The following is a 17,163-nucleotide window of genomic DNA, read 5'->3' on the forward strand; positions in this document are numbered from 1 at the left end:
GTGTGCTGTGGCGTTGGAGCACAAGGCTGGTCTGCTCTACTGACTCTATGTAGGCACACTTATCTCATGTGCAAGTAAAAAGTGGTATAAACATAAAACGCTACAAAATTTACACTTGTGTTTGATCTTAGAAACAAGTAATACCAAATGTTTTTAACACTCCCCCTTGCCAAATATAGTTATAAGACACTGATAAGTAAGAGAAAAACTACCAATACCACTGAAAAGAGAGGAGATGTGACACTTCACTTGGTTATTTATTGTTTATTGCTCATTATTCACATTGATAGGCGCAAACAGTTGCCAGCTGCTATAGATTTCAGCACATCTGCAGTTACTCTGTCTGGCTGTGATGGTTAAGCTGTTGCTGGATATGTTTTACAGACTTTGGCTGCTGCTGACACTGATTGCTGATTTTGCTCATAATATGCTTTGTAACACTTCAAAGACACCATATAAACATGCTGTAACCATAGCAACACCAGCACATCACCACTATGCACCCGTAGTATTTAAGCCACTAAAGAATTCCTCCTCTAGTTCTCATTCAGAATGCAGTGGTGCAGACTTGCTTGCGTCACCGCAGCTGAGGACACGGTGACCCTTGCTGTGGTCGAAAACAGCAGTGAGGAAATGTTCAACAAGAATTGCCTCATTATGCATATACTTACAAGACTGACATTTAAACTACTACTGCAAATGCTAACAAATTTGCTGTGTGATTTGTTTAGACAACCACTTTGATTGGCCTGTTGAAGACAGCAAGACTCCTACGGTTGGTACGTGTAGCCAGGAAGCTGGATCGCTACTCAGAGTATGGCGCCGCAGTATTGATGCTGCTAATGTGCATCTTTGCCCTGATTGCCCACTGGTTAGCCTGCATATGGTACGCCATTGGCAATGTGGAGAAGCCCTACCTGGAGCACAGGATTGGCTGGTTAGACCATCTTGGCGTGTCAATAGGGAAGAGATACAACTACAGTGATCCTAACTCTGGTCCCTCGATCAAGGACAAGTATGTCACAGCGCTTTACTTCACCTTCAGCAGTCTGACTAGTGTGGGCTTTGGAAATGTTTCCCCAAACACCAACTCAGAGAAGATCTTTTCCATATGTGTCATGCTAATTGGCTGTGAGTATTTTATTTTCTCTATACATTATATATTTTCATTGCGTATTACATCATTCCTTGACACCACATGATATTTATCAATTTGTCAATCTATTGTTTTCAGTTTGTATACAAAAGATTGTCTGTTTGTAGCGATGTTTGTTCATATTCATTAGCAGATATGACAAACTTGCAAATCTCTTTGTAGTGTATAACTCACCTTTACTCATCACTCTCTATATTTCAGCCCTCATGTATGCCAGTATTTTTGGAAACGTCTCTGCCATTATCCAGAGGTTATACTCGGGGACGGCTCGCTATCATGCTCAAATGTTACGGGTGAAGGAGTTCATCCGCTTTCACCAGATTCCCAACCCACTGAGGCAAAGACTAGAAGAATACTTCCAGCACTCGTGGACCTACACTAATGGCATTGATATGAATACGGTAAATAACAGAAATCAACAACCCAACCTGTTACTGTAACTGAAAAAGGACAACCAATGAAATAACAGATTGCACTGATTGATCAAATATGCAAGACTCTAAAAAGAGCTTTCTTTCTCTTGTCTGCCTTTCATTTGGACTGACATCTCTTCATCGGTAAGAGCAGGAGGTACAAATTTTTATTCTCTCTTTGAATTCCATTTTAAACAACCTTGTGATCCAGAGTGTCATCAGTGGAATTTTTCATACTTACGCATAATGTCTGGGTAAATGTATCAAATAGCACAGAAATCATATTTTAGAGCAACAAACTCCATATCAATAAAACTTCAGAAGTGTTAGGTGAGGAAAAAATGGAGCTGATATCAGTCACACTCTGCACCATAATCTATACCAGTTATTATTACAGGTAAGCTGAAAATTTTAAATATTATTTGTGTCTTTGCCACCTTAGATTGGGACAGTTATGTCTACAGGGGACACAGTCTGCTTTGTTGAGTCACAATGTTTCCACATTAGCATAACAAAGACAAATCACTGCCTGTACAGAGGGTCTTCCACATTTTTGCTTTTTTTACTGGCCAGCTTGTATTCTCCAACAGGATTGGAAGGGCTGTGAGTCTGACAGAGGCCTCTTTTAAGTAAATTAACTGGAATAACCATCAATTTGTAACTGTGCAGGTCTTCAAACCAAAAAAATATATATATTCTTAGCTTACTTTTGTACATTTTATTTTCCATTACCTAAAGAAAGAGTATAAATTTAAGTGAAAAGCTGAGGATTCCTTATAGGTATTAAATCATTACTTTTCCATGAATTGATTCTTTTTATTTATTATGTTTGCTCTGTTTGATAGTATGCGTAACCAGTCTAGAAAGAGAAAGTTACTAAAACAAACTACAGTGTACCTTTTGCTGTGCATTTAGCTTAGGGGAAGGTTGCAGAAATCCTGGTGTTTGTCATTTTTAAATAAGATACTTATTATTTATACAAAATACAATGCATGTCAGGAGATTTTAATATGATGTCAGCAATGCTTGGCCTCCAGTGCTCCCACAAATGCTCAATGCTGTTGAGGTCAAGTGAGTCCATGACAGGCAACGTTTGTTCTTCTTTAGCCTTCGAGTAGATTTTGCAAAGCTTTGGGCTCATTATGCTGTTACGCTATGAATCTCCTTCCTCCACAAAATGCAAACCAGATCACGTCTCTGCAGAATGGTCAGGGAAGAGTCAGTGTGGTCCAGGTGTTGAACTGAAGACTAGGCAAAACAGTCCCTGATTTAAATATTCCCACCACCGTTTCTCACTGTGGGTTTTACGCTTGGCTGTATCGTTCTCCTGTTTTGTCTCTTTACTAAGAGCCCTCTATGATTGCCACAAATCCCAAGCAGTATTCAGTAGTATCCCAAACAGTATTCCACTACGAAATGTTTGAGTCTTTGCTTACCCCACACATTTAGCCTTGTTTCCCCTCATGAAAGCTTGATTTACTACTCGACAGTCCTTTCAAAGTTACTTTTTTTGGAAAATAATGTATGTCATAAAAACCTTGTTTTAAATCTCTGTTTTAAAAAAACAAAAACAAACCTAATGTATGGATATGGTGATGGTGTTATTACTCTTTGGTCTACCTGACTGTGCATTGATAGATAGAACTGATCCAGGATCTGCAAACTGTTTAAAGACCTCAAAGAGACCTCCAGTCTAGCTATGGTTTCAAGCAAAAATAGACCTTTTTTGGTCAGGATAACAAACTGCCTCCAGACTTAGTTCTGATACATGTTTCTCACTATCACGTTGCGACTCAAAGCAATGTTCCGTTGGAAGCTGGAAGCAAAGGCGTTTATAAGCTGTGAACAATTACTACAAACTTGAGCAAGCTTCTGATGAGTAAATGAATTCCAGCCAAGTGTAATCTGAATCCACGCTTCAGTGGGAAATTGTGATGAAGATGACCTTTTCTACAAAGAAGTTAACATCGGCAGTGCCACATTTTTGCTTGAATTTGATTGCTGACCTGGAAATAGTGCAGATTCCTGTACGATAGTTATATATTCATCCTACAATATTATCTTATTTTTTTTACATAATATCTCAAGTTTTCATGAGAATTTTGGGATTTTCACAAACCTTCAGACACGACAGTATTAATCCTACTGTAATAGTGCATCTTGATATTTTAAAACACAACTTTGAACAAGAGAGAGTAAAATGGAAAAAAAAATAACAAGTGGTGCTAAAACAAAATAACAGCAAAACCAAAAAAACACCACATTACATAAATCACAACAAGGAAGGTCACAGACATCTCATAAAGCACAATAACTAAACCAAAAATACATCACAGATCCAGGAACCACAACCACAGCTATTTAAAGAACACAACATTTAAAAAAACACAACAAAACAGATATTTTTTTCCTGAATTGTTGATTTTCATTCTGTGAAATATCATCATTTGTTGGGTGTCTTTATTGTCGTGTCCTCTGTAGTTCTGTTTTGTGTCCAGTTGTATTTTTCTGCTTTTGTGAAATACTGCATGCTCTGAACTGTTGGGTATTCTGTTTGATTTGAAATTTTCTTTGTATATCCATTCTTCAGTTAAGCAACACAATAGTGTCTACATTTTTACTCTTGATCTCTAATCTTCTCCCATATTACACAGAAGATTTTTATGTAAAACATGTGCCTGTTAAATGGTCCTATGACTCAATAACATGCTTGGTTTCATTCTGTATCCAGATATCTGTGCTATTGTCAAGCCTAATTACAACTTCTCTTAAGAAAAGTGAATTGATTTAACACTTAGCTGAACACAGAGTCCAGTGGGTAACATGATTACTTTTCAAATCCATCTCTTAACGGATATTTAAGCATAATTATGAGCATTTTACTCACATATTTTCTCTGCTTTACAGGTGTTAAAAGGTTTTCCTGAGTGCCTGCAAGCAGATATTTGTCTTCACCTCAACAACAATCTGCTGGACAACTGCAAAGCTTTCCAAGGAGCTACTAAAGGCTGCTTAAGGGCTTTGGCGATGCGTTTCAACACAACACATGCGCCTCCTGGAGACACTCTGGTCCACAGCGGCGATGTTCTTACTGCTCTCTACTTTCTGTGCCGTGGCTCTATTGAGATCCTGAAAGATGACATTGTGGTAGCCATCCTGGGTAAATACAACCTTTTGTTTGTTATGTTTACAGCTGTTATAACATCTCAACGTACATTCCTTATTTATCTGATGTGTTATCAATTCCCATAACTTGTCAGGGATGCAGGTGGTTAAAGACTTTGATGGGAGTCTCGTTTGAAATATTAAATTGTTGCAACTGAAACTAACATGCATCCAGATTGTTTTTACTTGACCTTTTCCCAGAGTCTGTAATTATTTATGGACTTGGTGACAGTCTCAGTTGCATGTAAAACCTCCATCACCTTCTAAATAAGTGATCAATTGTAAAAGGTCAGTGTCTCCTCACCATTGTATACAAAAGCTCTCAGATTCCTTTTTGTTGAGTGTTAGCACCAGACAAATTGCAACCCTTTTTCCACAACTATCAGGCAATTCCTTTAAGTCTTTTTTTTTTTTTGTATCATGCTGTTACCCACATATAAAATCAATATTGATTCGCACATAGAGAATTCAAATGTGAATTAGAAAATATAAAAATCAATTACAAGGCAATACTGATTGTCTTCATAGGTTTTGATCTTCCATTTTTTTTTGGGGGGGGGGTTTTCAGATTAAGTGGCTTCATTAAAGACTGTTTTGTGTTTTCAAAGATTATGCTGACATTGGGATCATGAAAAGAGCACCATATGAAAGCTGTGGCTGAAACAGTTTTAATGCTACATTTGAATTAGATTTTTTCCATGTAAATGTAACAATTAAAATCCATTCTTCCTAAAAATAATGATAGATATTTATCTTTTTCTCCATGGCTGAACTACAGTCAGGTGCTACAAGCTGAGCCTGGGTTAAATATCTCATTATTTATGTGATGAATGTCCTCCAGAGCTGCACCTGACAGAATGAGGTTTGAGCGTAGCAAAAGTTGCTGCATCACAAGAAACACAATGGTAACAAACATGCCTCAGAAGGTGCACATCCCATAGGTCCACCTAATTATTCTTCAACAAACACAGTGCTCAATCAGCAGTATTTTCCTCTAGTTTGTGCATCAGGCCTTGTGTGTTGCTCCCTGCTCAAAGATTGCACCTTGAGCATACACCTCTTTTGATTATATTGATCCATGCAAAGATACAGTAGTTGCATTGTTGCACAGGTGAAGAATAAGTCTGCTACACCAACAAAAATCTAAATCTTTATGGTGAGAGCTGTATGGGGGGTGGGCGCACATTGCTCTGCGTGAAGCATTCCTCTGTGGTAGAAAGGTGTCCGGTGCATGCTGTGAAAGGCACACTGGCAGCCAATGTATCATATCTCTTTTTCCTGAATCCCTGCTTACAGTGTTGGCATTTAGTGAACCTCACACACCAACAAAGAGATTTTTCATGATGGCCTTTAAACCAGACCTGTTGTCATTTGCAAAATGGATCCTTTTTCCAGTAGAGGTAACCCTTTTTATTCAGTCAGACAACTAAGCCCATGGTACGGTATATTTTGTAACGTCATGGAAGTTTGCTGAAGAACTGGCTTCATTATGTGTTAGCCGTTATCAACACAAATATTGGCTTTGAAGTGCACAACAAATTAAGGGTGTCAGTCGCTATCAAGCCTCCTTTTCGCCTCACATCAAAGTTACTTTGTGTTAGTGGTTAGTCCTCAGGATAAATAATGGATCAAAGATAGAAAGGCAGCTGATGCACAGGCCTTGGGAGAACGTCTTCACAGAGAGGAGAGACCGTTTGATTTTCATTATCCACAAAAACAGACACGCCTGTTGGCCTTCAGTGAATACTGAAGGTATATGCCCCCATGGAAAATACAACACAAATTTCCATCTGTAAACACACGGTTACTTTTAGAAGTCAGTGCAGGGAAAGTCAACAGTTTTCTCTTCTGCCATTTGATTTATTGAAATGACACGTAGCCTGTGTGTGTGTGTGTCACTACCAGGAAAAAATGACATTTTTGGAGAGATGATCCATCTTTTTGCCAAGCCTGGGAAGTCCAATGCTGATGTGAGAGCTCTGAGTTACTGTGACCTGAGCACCATTCAGAGAGAAGATCTGCTGGATGTGCTTGACATGTATCCAGAGTTTGCTGACTACTTCTTCAACAACCTGGAGCTGACCTTCAACCTCAGAGACGAGTCTGTCAAGGTATATGTCATCAGAATCGTCAAATGGGACGTACAATTTTACTTTGTGTTCTTTAAAACACACTAATATAACCAGGTGTTGAAATACTATCAAATTCTAATATTTCTGTGACTTCTCAGTTACCACTTTTAATTTGTTAAAAAAAAAAAACTTTCCTTTTAAAGCCCCCCGATACCCAAGGATGTGATTCAGACGGTGAGGGCAATAAAAGTGTGAAAAGACGAATCTCTTTCACACCAGATCTAACTGAAGGTCAGTACAGACTAATCTACAGCGTAGCCCTGTTCAGCATGCTTTGTGGTTTCAGATGTGTTCTTTGTTATTGTTTGCTAAGGGGTGCTTGCTGAGAACAAGTATTCTCTGTGGAGTATAGTATAGTGTTATTCCACTGACTCCCGCTGATTGCCATTCTCCAGGGGAAAACGAGGAAGTGGCTAAAGATGGTCAAAAGGAAAGAGGGTCTAACTCGTGCCTGAAGAGAAGTTCAGTAGTCCTGGGTTCCTCCTCACTCAGTGTTCCAGTCCTGGACGCAGATCTTATTGTCACTGACAGCTTGGACAGAAGACCATCAGTTGAAGGTGAAAGATTTTGTTCTTTAAATTAACTAAAACTATAATTTTTTAATTGTTTTGACAGGACCTTCTAGGGCTGCATTATGTAGAAATCCTTCCTCTAGTAGGTGTTGCTGTTTCACTGCAATAATGTGTGGTTGACTAGTTTAAATCCATTGCATTGGATCTTTTGCCTCTTAGCCCAAATTTCTTTATTTCTTAAATACTTGAACATCAGAGCAACAACATTACAGCCTAGAAATTGTTCAAAACCAACTTAAACAATTATCTGCTGATGAAGCTCTTTGATTAACACCTGCTGCAGGGACTTGGCTTCTTGTCCATGTGACTGGCATTCTTGGGAATATTGCTCAAAGCGGTTCAAACTGTTTGTAAACTGTTTTCTTACCAACACTTTACGTACTTTGCCTTTTAAAGTGTTGGTCTAGTAGGAAGCCAGTTAGGTATTATGTCCTTGGTGCTGCAATACTAACACCAATAGGGAGGTTTAAATGCAGGTACAATCATGTGTTTATTCAACAGTGTAGTCTTTTGATTTAATTTTGAAAAACGAATGCACTCACTGAAGAATCCAGAGAGTGGCTCGTTAACAGGGTTCACTTGTGATAGATCACTTGTAAGGAAGAACTTCTTACTTTCCGCTATAGCTCAAAAAAGTCGGTGGTTTCATAGCCGGCTTCTTTTTGTCAAAGTGTCCTTGGGCAAGACACATTACATTCTTTTATAATAACCTCACTAGATGCTGTCATAGTGGCTCTATATTTTTTTTCTTCCTTAAATTATGAATCATGAAATGGAGTGATATTTAATACCCACAGTTCCCACTGAATCTTTTTGGCTGTTACTTCTTGAAATTGTTAAATAAGTTGCAGGCATTCTGACACAGACCTGAGCTGTCTTCACTCACAGAATATGTAATATACTGGGTGATCCATGACTGCAGGATATTTATATCTTCAACAGCAACAATTTTGAGATGGCCTGGAGGATATTTGCATGCGAGATATAACTTTCTAGCATGAGGGCAGATCTTTTTAGGGAGAGAAGTATAATATATGTGCCTGAAATCAAGAAATCCTGCTTTCAAATTGAAAAATAATGCTCTTGAAGACAGGAGTTTATGCCCATAGTGGTTGGATGAAATGTTTTTGGGATTTAGATCTTCCCGGGCTTCCAAGGTTGGTTTAAATGTGCATTTATTTCTCATATCACAAAAGTCTGCATTAGCAAATTATAACACAATAAGACAACATATGGCATCCGTGGAAAGTTATAAATGCCTGTTATTTCGTCCTGCATCTCAGCAGTTGCAAAGTCAGCATTATTCACATTTTGTGTTAGAGTAGTAATGTCACTAAAATGAATAAGGAGGTTACTTATTTGCAAAGTACTGTTTGTCTGAACAAGTAACAAGGATCATAGTAGACACAATTAAAAAAAGGCTCAAGACATGTTGTATTTGGTCTTGATTTAATATTCTAATCATCCAAATAAAGTACACAGTAATAATGGAACAATACAAGCATTGTATAGTTTTTATTGCATGGATCATATTTTTTTCTCTCTCTCTATCCCAGGCCTGTATAAATGGGCCAAATAGCAACAAATGCAACAAATATACAGTAACTCCTATCAACAATGAAAATCAATGTTGATCTGCTGTTTCAGTTGGTCCAATAGAAGAATTACAGAAAGTGTTTTCCTGCATTTAAAGCTCTGTGTTGTCTAGCTGACACATCTAACATATGCAACATAAATAAACCACCTACCAGCCATGAGCACCTGATTAGGAAAAACACAGGGTTTTTCTGCAATGGAGATATGTGGTAAAATAAATTTAAAAAAGCCACCTCGCAGACCACCCCATTTGATAGTTAAACTGCAGAACTAACCATCCCTATGTTTAAAACCACAGGGCACAACACATACTGTATCACAGAGCTGCAGGCTGAAAACTACCATGTGCCCAACAGAGATAACAACAGGACAAACATTGGCATAATAATTCTACTGGTACAGTACAAAGGCTTGATAAATTACAACAAAGGTTCTACACACAGCTTTCCTGCAGAGATTAATTACTTTCTATTTTAGTTTTCTTTTTGTGTAGTGATGACGTCGTCCTGACCCACATGTGGGAATGTAAAGCATGTGTGTTGGTGTGGTTTTCCAGATCTTCGCTGTGATAAATGGGCCTGTAATAAGCCTACAGAGTACCTGGATGAGTCAGCACAGTTCCAGGACCTGAGAGAGGACGATAATTCTGCCAGTGAAATCACGTATGGAGAGGTGGAACAACGCTTAGGTCAGCTTCAAGAGCACTTAAACAGGTAGATATTTTTAGAGTCAACAAAGGGATGGTTGATCCTCATTTTACTGTCATGAACTATGATTTACCCGTTCATTTGAACTTTACCAGTTGATTTACTAACGTGACTTTCTTTTATCAGTTTAACACACATAGCTCATGTGATATTATCAGATAATCTTTTATACCCACTCATTACACCTACTGCTCTAACTCCATTTAGCCCTTTACCACGTTTACTGTAGAACAGTTTTTGTATGATTCTACATGAAAGAAATTGTTCAACTAAAACTTATACAAATAAATGCATAGGCCTATTTTAAGTAACAGAATACATCAATAACATTAAAGATTTTGAGATTAGAAATGTAACTAGGCATTCGTAAGATTTTAAGTGAAGACAGAGGGGTATTTTTTTATTTTCTCTAAAATCATTTGTCATTTACCAATATGAATTATCTAAATGATTAGTTTGTTAGCTAGACTGTTAACCTAATATGGTTGTCTGCTGACAAAAAACTTAACATGATTCCTCAAACTTCCCCAATTCCAAAGAAAATATAATCATCACTCATTGAAAGCAGTTATTTTTAGCTGTATATAAACCAGTAGATGTATCTAGATTTACATCTATGTTTTGTAATTTACAACAGTTTCACTTAGAGGAGCCAGGAGGCAGACTTTTACTTCATCAATCTGGAGACTTTGGCTTTCACTTGTCCTGCAATGTAACACAATATTTGTTGTTCAGTCCCATAAAAGTATGTTTCGAATAATTTGGTAGTTCCCAAAGTTACTGAGAAGCTAAAATTTGGAGAATGCATTTTACCTGATACACATGACATATGAAATAATTTATGGAGTCTTGCCACTGAGCATTTTCTTCAATACATAACCATCAACTAGCAGATATAAGGTCTGGGAATGTGAGACTGCCACATGAATCAAAGTGGTTTGTCTCTGGTTTGTCACACCAGTAGACTCCTATGTGTAATGGAACATAATTTACCACTGCAGCAAATAATCCGACCCTTAGTAACGATCTAGCAACAGAAAACATTTTCTAGTCCCAGATGAGTGAACTCAGAGCCGACATTAATGTTCAGCAGCCTCGGAATTTCCCGAACTAAATCAATAGGCCTACTGCACAAATAAACAGTAAATGCTTATTTTTTATCGGCCAAGTTATAGTAACAAAGATGCTGATTTTTTTTCTTTTATATTTTATAAAAAACATTTTCACTGTAGTCACAAAAAAAAAATGTATTTGAATTGTTTTATCGAGGTCTGTAGATGTTTGAAGTCACCGACACAGCTGATGGAGAAAGCCAAACATTTCGATTACTCCAGAATATTTAAAGCCCAAACGTTGCAAAAAAGTCTCTCCAACTTTGCAATATTGTTATAAACAATGTTGCCACAGACTTGGCGGAGTAATATTTTAGGTGATGAGTCAGGCGTGCTGTCATGCTGATTTGAGCAGTTCTAAATTTCTTATTGACCAATCAGATTGCTTGGTCAGAACTACTACCACACCCACTTAGATCAGTTATTACCAAATATTAAGAACTGACCAAGTAATGACCCTAGATTGCACAATCCCACTTTAGTTCATGTCCATGAAACAATTAGAAATTTAATATTTAAGTGTATTTAAGTATATTTTAGTACATAAACTTCTAAACCGCTTCCGAATCACTTCTGTCTCAAACATCAGATTTATAGATCAGTACATTCACATTAAATTCAATTTTTGAAAGTTGCCTGTATTTCTAAATATTTATTATATTGTATTGATGGACTGATATATTTAAATTTCCTTAACAACACCAACACTAAATGATCCTGAATCGGTTATGATATGAGTGGTCCAGCTGTTTCTTACATAAAAAATACTTTTTCAAGAAATGAAAAAACTTTTTTTTTTTTTTTTAGAAAATTCGTTTTTAAGCTAAAGAGTAATTGTGAAAAAAAAAACAAGATTGGAAAGACTATAATAGCTCAAAATTGAGCCCAGCACAAGGCCATTCACAGGAGAAACGAGCAGAAAATCTTATCAACCTTTCTTTGCATTTTCATTTAATTACTGATCATACTCTCCTTTAATTGTTATGAAGTGTTTCATTTTTAAAGTTGTCACCTCCCACAAAGTTAAAAGTACACAGACGCTACATCGAATGTTTACGAGTAGGTGGATGAAAGCAGTTCCCTGGCAGAAGCAGTTGTAGGACTCTGAGTGGGAGTCTGGATCTGCTGGACGCAGGATATACTGTACCAATGTAAAGCTGCAGCGTATCATACTTTAGAATAAGTTGGAACAGGAGCCTGTGCTAAGTGCTTAAAAGTTCTGCTGCTGATAATAGAAACAATGTCTTGTATGATATTTACCAGGAACACACATTTTATTTTTCTAAAGGAACAGTTTCAAACAGCATAACAGCAGCCACCTGAAAAAGACAAACACAAATGAACAGCATTGAATTATAAGGATGAAAGATAGCATCGTGGTGCCTGACATTCTGGACTAGGCCGTTTTATTAGGCACACATAAGATTTTTTATCCAGTGCACTATACCTGACCTTGTTTTTTCCCTAATGCCTGCTGCCTACAGGATCAGCAGAACATCCCTGTCATATTGCGTTTTTCAGGCTTAAACTAGTTTAAAAGCATATGGCTGGAAAAAAATGTTGTAGCATTTTCTGCAAAAGATCAACGCAACTGCCAAAAAAAAAAAAAAAGCAGTTTGACGCAATGAAAACATGATTCTGCGACTGCCTATGGTGAAGATATGTGACTCAGATAATTGAAAGGTTTTTCTGCATTAACAAATCTTTTGCCTAACACCCTAAATATAGAGCTTGGATGATATCTAGATATAATTAGGTTGACTAAACAAGTGGTAAAATAATTTCCACACTAAATGCTGAACTCACACCTCCCACACAAAGCTCATTATCACTCCTGGCTGGAGCGTTGTCTTCCGTCTCCTTTTCATGCAGGATGTTTCCACACCTTCACCATTTTTTCATTTGTCCACCACTGAGGAGCAGAAGCTCCATCTACTGCTCAGAGCAGTATAGCCGGTCTTGCTTTAAGCCATTTTCAGACTCAGCCAGAATCCCACTCATCAGTATTAAGCATTTCATTTCTTCTTGTCTGGGATTAAATGGTGTACAGTATCTGTCTGCATGTCCTACTAACTCACTGTTCTTTTTTAGACTGGAGTCACAGCTGACTTCAGACATTCAGACCATACTGCAGATGCTGCAGAGGCAGCCGACTCCAGGACCTCCCGCCTACAGTACTGTGACTGCCAGTCCAGAATATCACAGACCTGCTGTGAAGGTTCAGCCAGTTGCTCTGACTGCAAGCAGCTTTTTCAGCCATACAGGAACTCAAGTACATATGATACCCTTATTCAGAGAACAATTCATTTTCATTTTTGCCCTGTACATACAGCATACAATGCGATCATGATGTATTTTTTAATTGTTAAGCTCAATATTACCTATGATAAATTACATATTTTTTATATTTATAGTGACATTCTTCTTCTCAGGGCTCCAGCTATAAATTGGAGAGTACCATTCAGGAACCCAAAGACTCCGTGTCGAGCTTGGCCATTGTGAATACACCTGTGGAGGACAGCCTTACAGCATTTTTTGAACAGAGACATACAGAACCGCTGCTACAGCAACAACACATTACAGTGCATCAACAGTTAGCATTGATCCCTCTTCCAGCTGATACCACGTCTGCCTCCTGTTCCCCTGCAACACCTTCTGACCCCAAGCAGGACATCACTGAACACCACAGACCTGTCTCAGACCCAGAGTTTCAAAGGCCATGAACCTCTTCAACAGCACTGTAAGCTAATGTCAGGGTTATAAAGCTGTAATTACAAAGTAGCACTTTTTTGTTGTTGTTTTTATACGCATGCTGGTACAGCCATCTGTTTTGTTACTTTACAGTGGCTATGTAATAGAACTAATATTTTCTATCATTGTGCATGTGGATAAAACATTGTTTTTCCAGTTAAAGGGAAATAACAGTTCTCAGCAGCTACCAGAGTACTAGCAATACTCACATATTTTCAATTTTAACTTTATTTGTATAGCACTTCAAACAATATTTTGTTGCTCTGTCTAAACAGAATCTTTTATCATCAGAACTCATTTCTTTATAAATTTACGCAGATATCCAAGTAAGTCACTCTAAACCTATTTGAGTAAGCCCCTGTTAGATGACAACACTTTCTTAGCCACAGAGTCTACAGTTTCAAGTAAATTCAGTGGTTCTGGTAAAAAAAAAAACAGATTGTAACTGATTGTAATATAAATAACACCACGCCACATGACCAACTTTCTGTTTTACCAAGGCTTTTTACTCTTTATCAGCCTCTTGTACTTCAACACAGTTGGTCACACTGGTATGGGCCATCAGGCTAGGGTCAGCAAGAATGACCTACTGTCATGAAATCTGGTCTTGTCATCAGTGCAGCAATCTGTCTCCATCAGCAACTCAATTCACCAACCATGGGGAAAAAAAAGCTTACCTTGACAATCAGAGACATGTTCCATCCTCCACTTTCTAAACAAGAAGAGCAGACTGACCTACCTCACACAAAACAGGTCCTGGTGACTAGCACCTCAGACACCAGAGTATCATTTCAAATGTATTTTCTTTGTTTTATTCTGGTTTCAGTAACTTAGCAGGGAAAGACTAGCTCCCCCACTACCAGGCCCCGAACACCACAAGTCACCAGTCTGCACAGCAGATGTAGGAGGAAAAAAACACCAGGAGGTGCACTGCCCGAAAATATGACTCCAGCCAGCTGATCCTCAAAACCCCCGATAAGGGGATATGGGTGAGATATGAGCATGCTTGGCAAGAGTCCAGACTGATACCAAAACGACAGGGTCTTACAGCCAAGACAGACTCTCAAAAACCAATCATTTCTGATCTGGCAGATGGAGAAAGCAAGAGTGACAGTAGCACCACATGGGCAGTCACATAGCCTCATTTAAGTAAAGAGTACTGGCCAGAAGAAAGACAAAAGTTCAGCAGATGATGGAAAAGGTGACAGTCACTAACCACCAAACTGCCACTATATGATACTTGTGTATAGTGTAATAAATGCAATAGACACAGGGCTGATACAGAGTCTTAATAAGGGGCAGTCACTGTATTACTCACTGCCAAAATGCAACGCAGTTGATCGCTCAGTTTGCTTTACTCCAGAGCAACAGGCAAAATAGATGGTGCTTTGACTCGAGATTTTAAATGGTGGACGTTGACAGCTCATCGCTGTTTTTAAGGCTGTTTGGATGGCAGCTGGTGAACGCAGATGCTTGTTCAGACTGTTGACCTGTGCAGCTTGAGACTTTGAAAGAGGGATGCGAGCCAAAATTAGGGCCCAGTACCGCTTTGTGTCCTCATTGGTATCGCACTGAAGTACAAGGTGACTTTGCTCCAACGGGAAAATGATGACACAGCTGTTTTTATTGTAGTTTCTGAAATTGTTGCCTAGTAAGTGACACTGAGGCACGGACAAGGCTGTGGTGAGGCATCCTGTGAACTTGCTCTCCTGGGACAAAGGAACTTGCGTGTTACTGGCAACATGGACACACTGTTGAGCCTGGTCACTGATGTTAGAGCCTGCACGGGTGACATAGACAAGCTATACAAGGAATGTTCTGAAGCTATTAGTGTAATACAGCATTATTATAAAGGTGTGAGAACAGTTTTTATCATTAGTCGTATGCCTGTCTTCTCTGAAGTGTGACTCAGGGGTTTTGGACAATTGCACTGCAATATACAAAACTAAGTATACTATAGTTTTCTTCTTTAGATAATGTGCATTATTACTGTAGTCACTGTTGTGCACCTACTGTACAGCGATTTGTCAACAGAAACACATCACACATGCTTGTTTAGGCAAATGAAGCACGTAGATTTGAGGATTTTCTGTTGTTTTCCCAAAACTAGGCCTCTGAAAATGCAAATATGATGTAGGCATTTCTACAAAGCAGTGCATGAGGGTTTTTTTTATATCTAAATATTTACTGTCTTGCACCATTTGTTAACCCAAAGTAGCACATAACAATTTAAAATGATGTCAGGATATTTGTTTTTTGGTACATAGTATGAATTGGGAGACATTGTGGTATTTAAGGGAAATTACAGTAGCACTTGCGCATATGCAGGCCCAAAAAGGGTCTTGTGCCTCTACAAGAAATCCAAATACTAAGTTAGTATCTTAATATTTAGCTAAATATAAATAACTGAATCCTGTTGTTACCCATACAGTTTTGACCAGTGTACATTGAAGCAAATTATTATTCAATAGTTGTAGAAAAGAAATGCATCTCATTACAAAATGTAAATAATATTATTTTTGTTTTTTACTGAATGAATTATTTGAGAGTCTATTGTAAAGCAGAGTAGTGAATATGCCTGTTTTGAAGCTGTGGAAGCAATAAATGAAAATACAAAGTCGCTGTTGTTGCTTTTTCTCTTAATTTGAACATATTTATTTGTATTTATTTTTTCTATATACCAAACCAAGAGATGAACATGAGATTATTGTACAGTATTGTTTAGACAGTTATTTGTTACTGTTGTTAGTTGCATTTGGACTGTTTGTAGGTTCTGGGGGCATTCAGTGATGTCACGGGGGCCTCCGAACACTGACAACAAGTTAACCTTAATTTAACTGACACCTGCATTTCATAATTAATTACTTGTATGACCTGTAATACTAATGTGGGGGCACTTTAGCATTTAGGTGGAGTAAAAGGGTTGCAAATGAATGCGATGCATCGTTGAGCATAAGTAGGGACACCATGTAAAATGTAAATAAGGAAAAACTAAATGTCTTGATTTGCACATCATTGAAACTCTCTAATTAAAATATTAAATTTGAAAGAAAACATGTAAACTCTTGAATCCTGACATTTCTTGTTATTCTTTAAAAGAGGAATATTCATTTTGAATTTGAAACCAGCAGAACACACACGCACACACACTGGGACAGTCAGATTTACAGCTGTCCTGTATTGGCTTTTCTTTTAACCACAGTCTGTAAGTGTCAAAATGACCATAGATTGAGAAGCAAAATGTTTTATCTTTATTGCTAGATATAGGATTACAACTGCTGAACAGTTTGCAGTCTTTTTTTGTTGCATTTTTGCCTTTTATAGTTTTCCAATTGATCATTCTGGATTGCAGGCAGACCACTTTAACACCTGAACTCTTTTACCTTGAAGCCATATACTAATACAGTAAATAAAGAGCGGGGTTTGAACTTGCCTTGCTGAAACGTGCAAGGACTTGCTTAAAAAAGACTTTCAGCATATGTCACCTTAAGTGCATTTTGTTGATCACTTATCATGCCTACACAGGTGTGCCAATTATTTCTGCCATGTGAACTATTGC

The 17,163-nt window shown here is 37.9% G+C and overlaps 1 protein-coding gene across 1 annotated transcript in view; it reads left to right on the plus strand.

Moving 5' to 3' along the window:
* Window positions 1-16,562, plus strand: part of LOC140319216 (voltage-gated inwardly rectifying potassium channel KCNH7-like) — a 46,405-nt gene extending 29,843 nt beyond the window's left edge. Inside the window, exons 7-16 of the mRNA XM_072396812.1 lie at window positions 732-1,131; window positions 1,358-1,557; window positions 1,724-1,726; window positions 4,477-4,729; window positions 6,640-6,845; window positions 7,010-7,097; window positions 7,262-7,423; window positions 9,591-9,747; window positions 12,945-13,125; window positions 13,286-16,562. Coding sequence (XP_072252913.1) covers window positions 732-1,131; window positions 1,358-1,557; window positions 1,724-1,726; window positions 4,477-4,729; window positions 6,640-6,845; window positions 7,010-7,097; window positions 7,262-7,423; window positions 9,591-9,747; window positions 12,945-13,125; window positions 13,286-13,576 — 1,941 coding nt within the window. The 3' untranslated portion in view covers window positions 13,577-16,562. The remainder of the gene's footprint in view (window positions 1-731; window positions 1,132-1,357; window positions 1,558-1,723; window positions 1,727-4,476; window positions 4,730-6,639; window positions 6,846-7,009; window positions 7,098-7,261; window positions 7,424-9,590; window positions 9,748-12,944; window positions 13,126-13,285) is intronic.
* Window positions 16,563-17,163: the final 601 nt, after the last annotated feature.

Source organism: Leuresthes tenuis, unplaced genomic scaffold (genome assembly GCF_036924035.1).
Source record: "Leuresthes tenuis unplaced genomic scaffold, fLeuTen1.0.hap1 SCAF_12, whole genome shotgun sequence".
Lineage (NCBI taxonomy): Eukaryota > Metazoa > Chordata > Actinopteri > Atheriniformes > Atherinopsidae > Leuresthes > Leuresthes tenuis.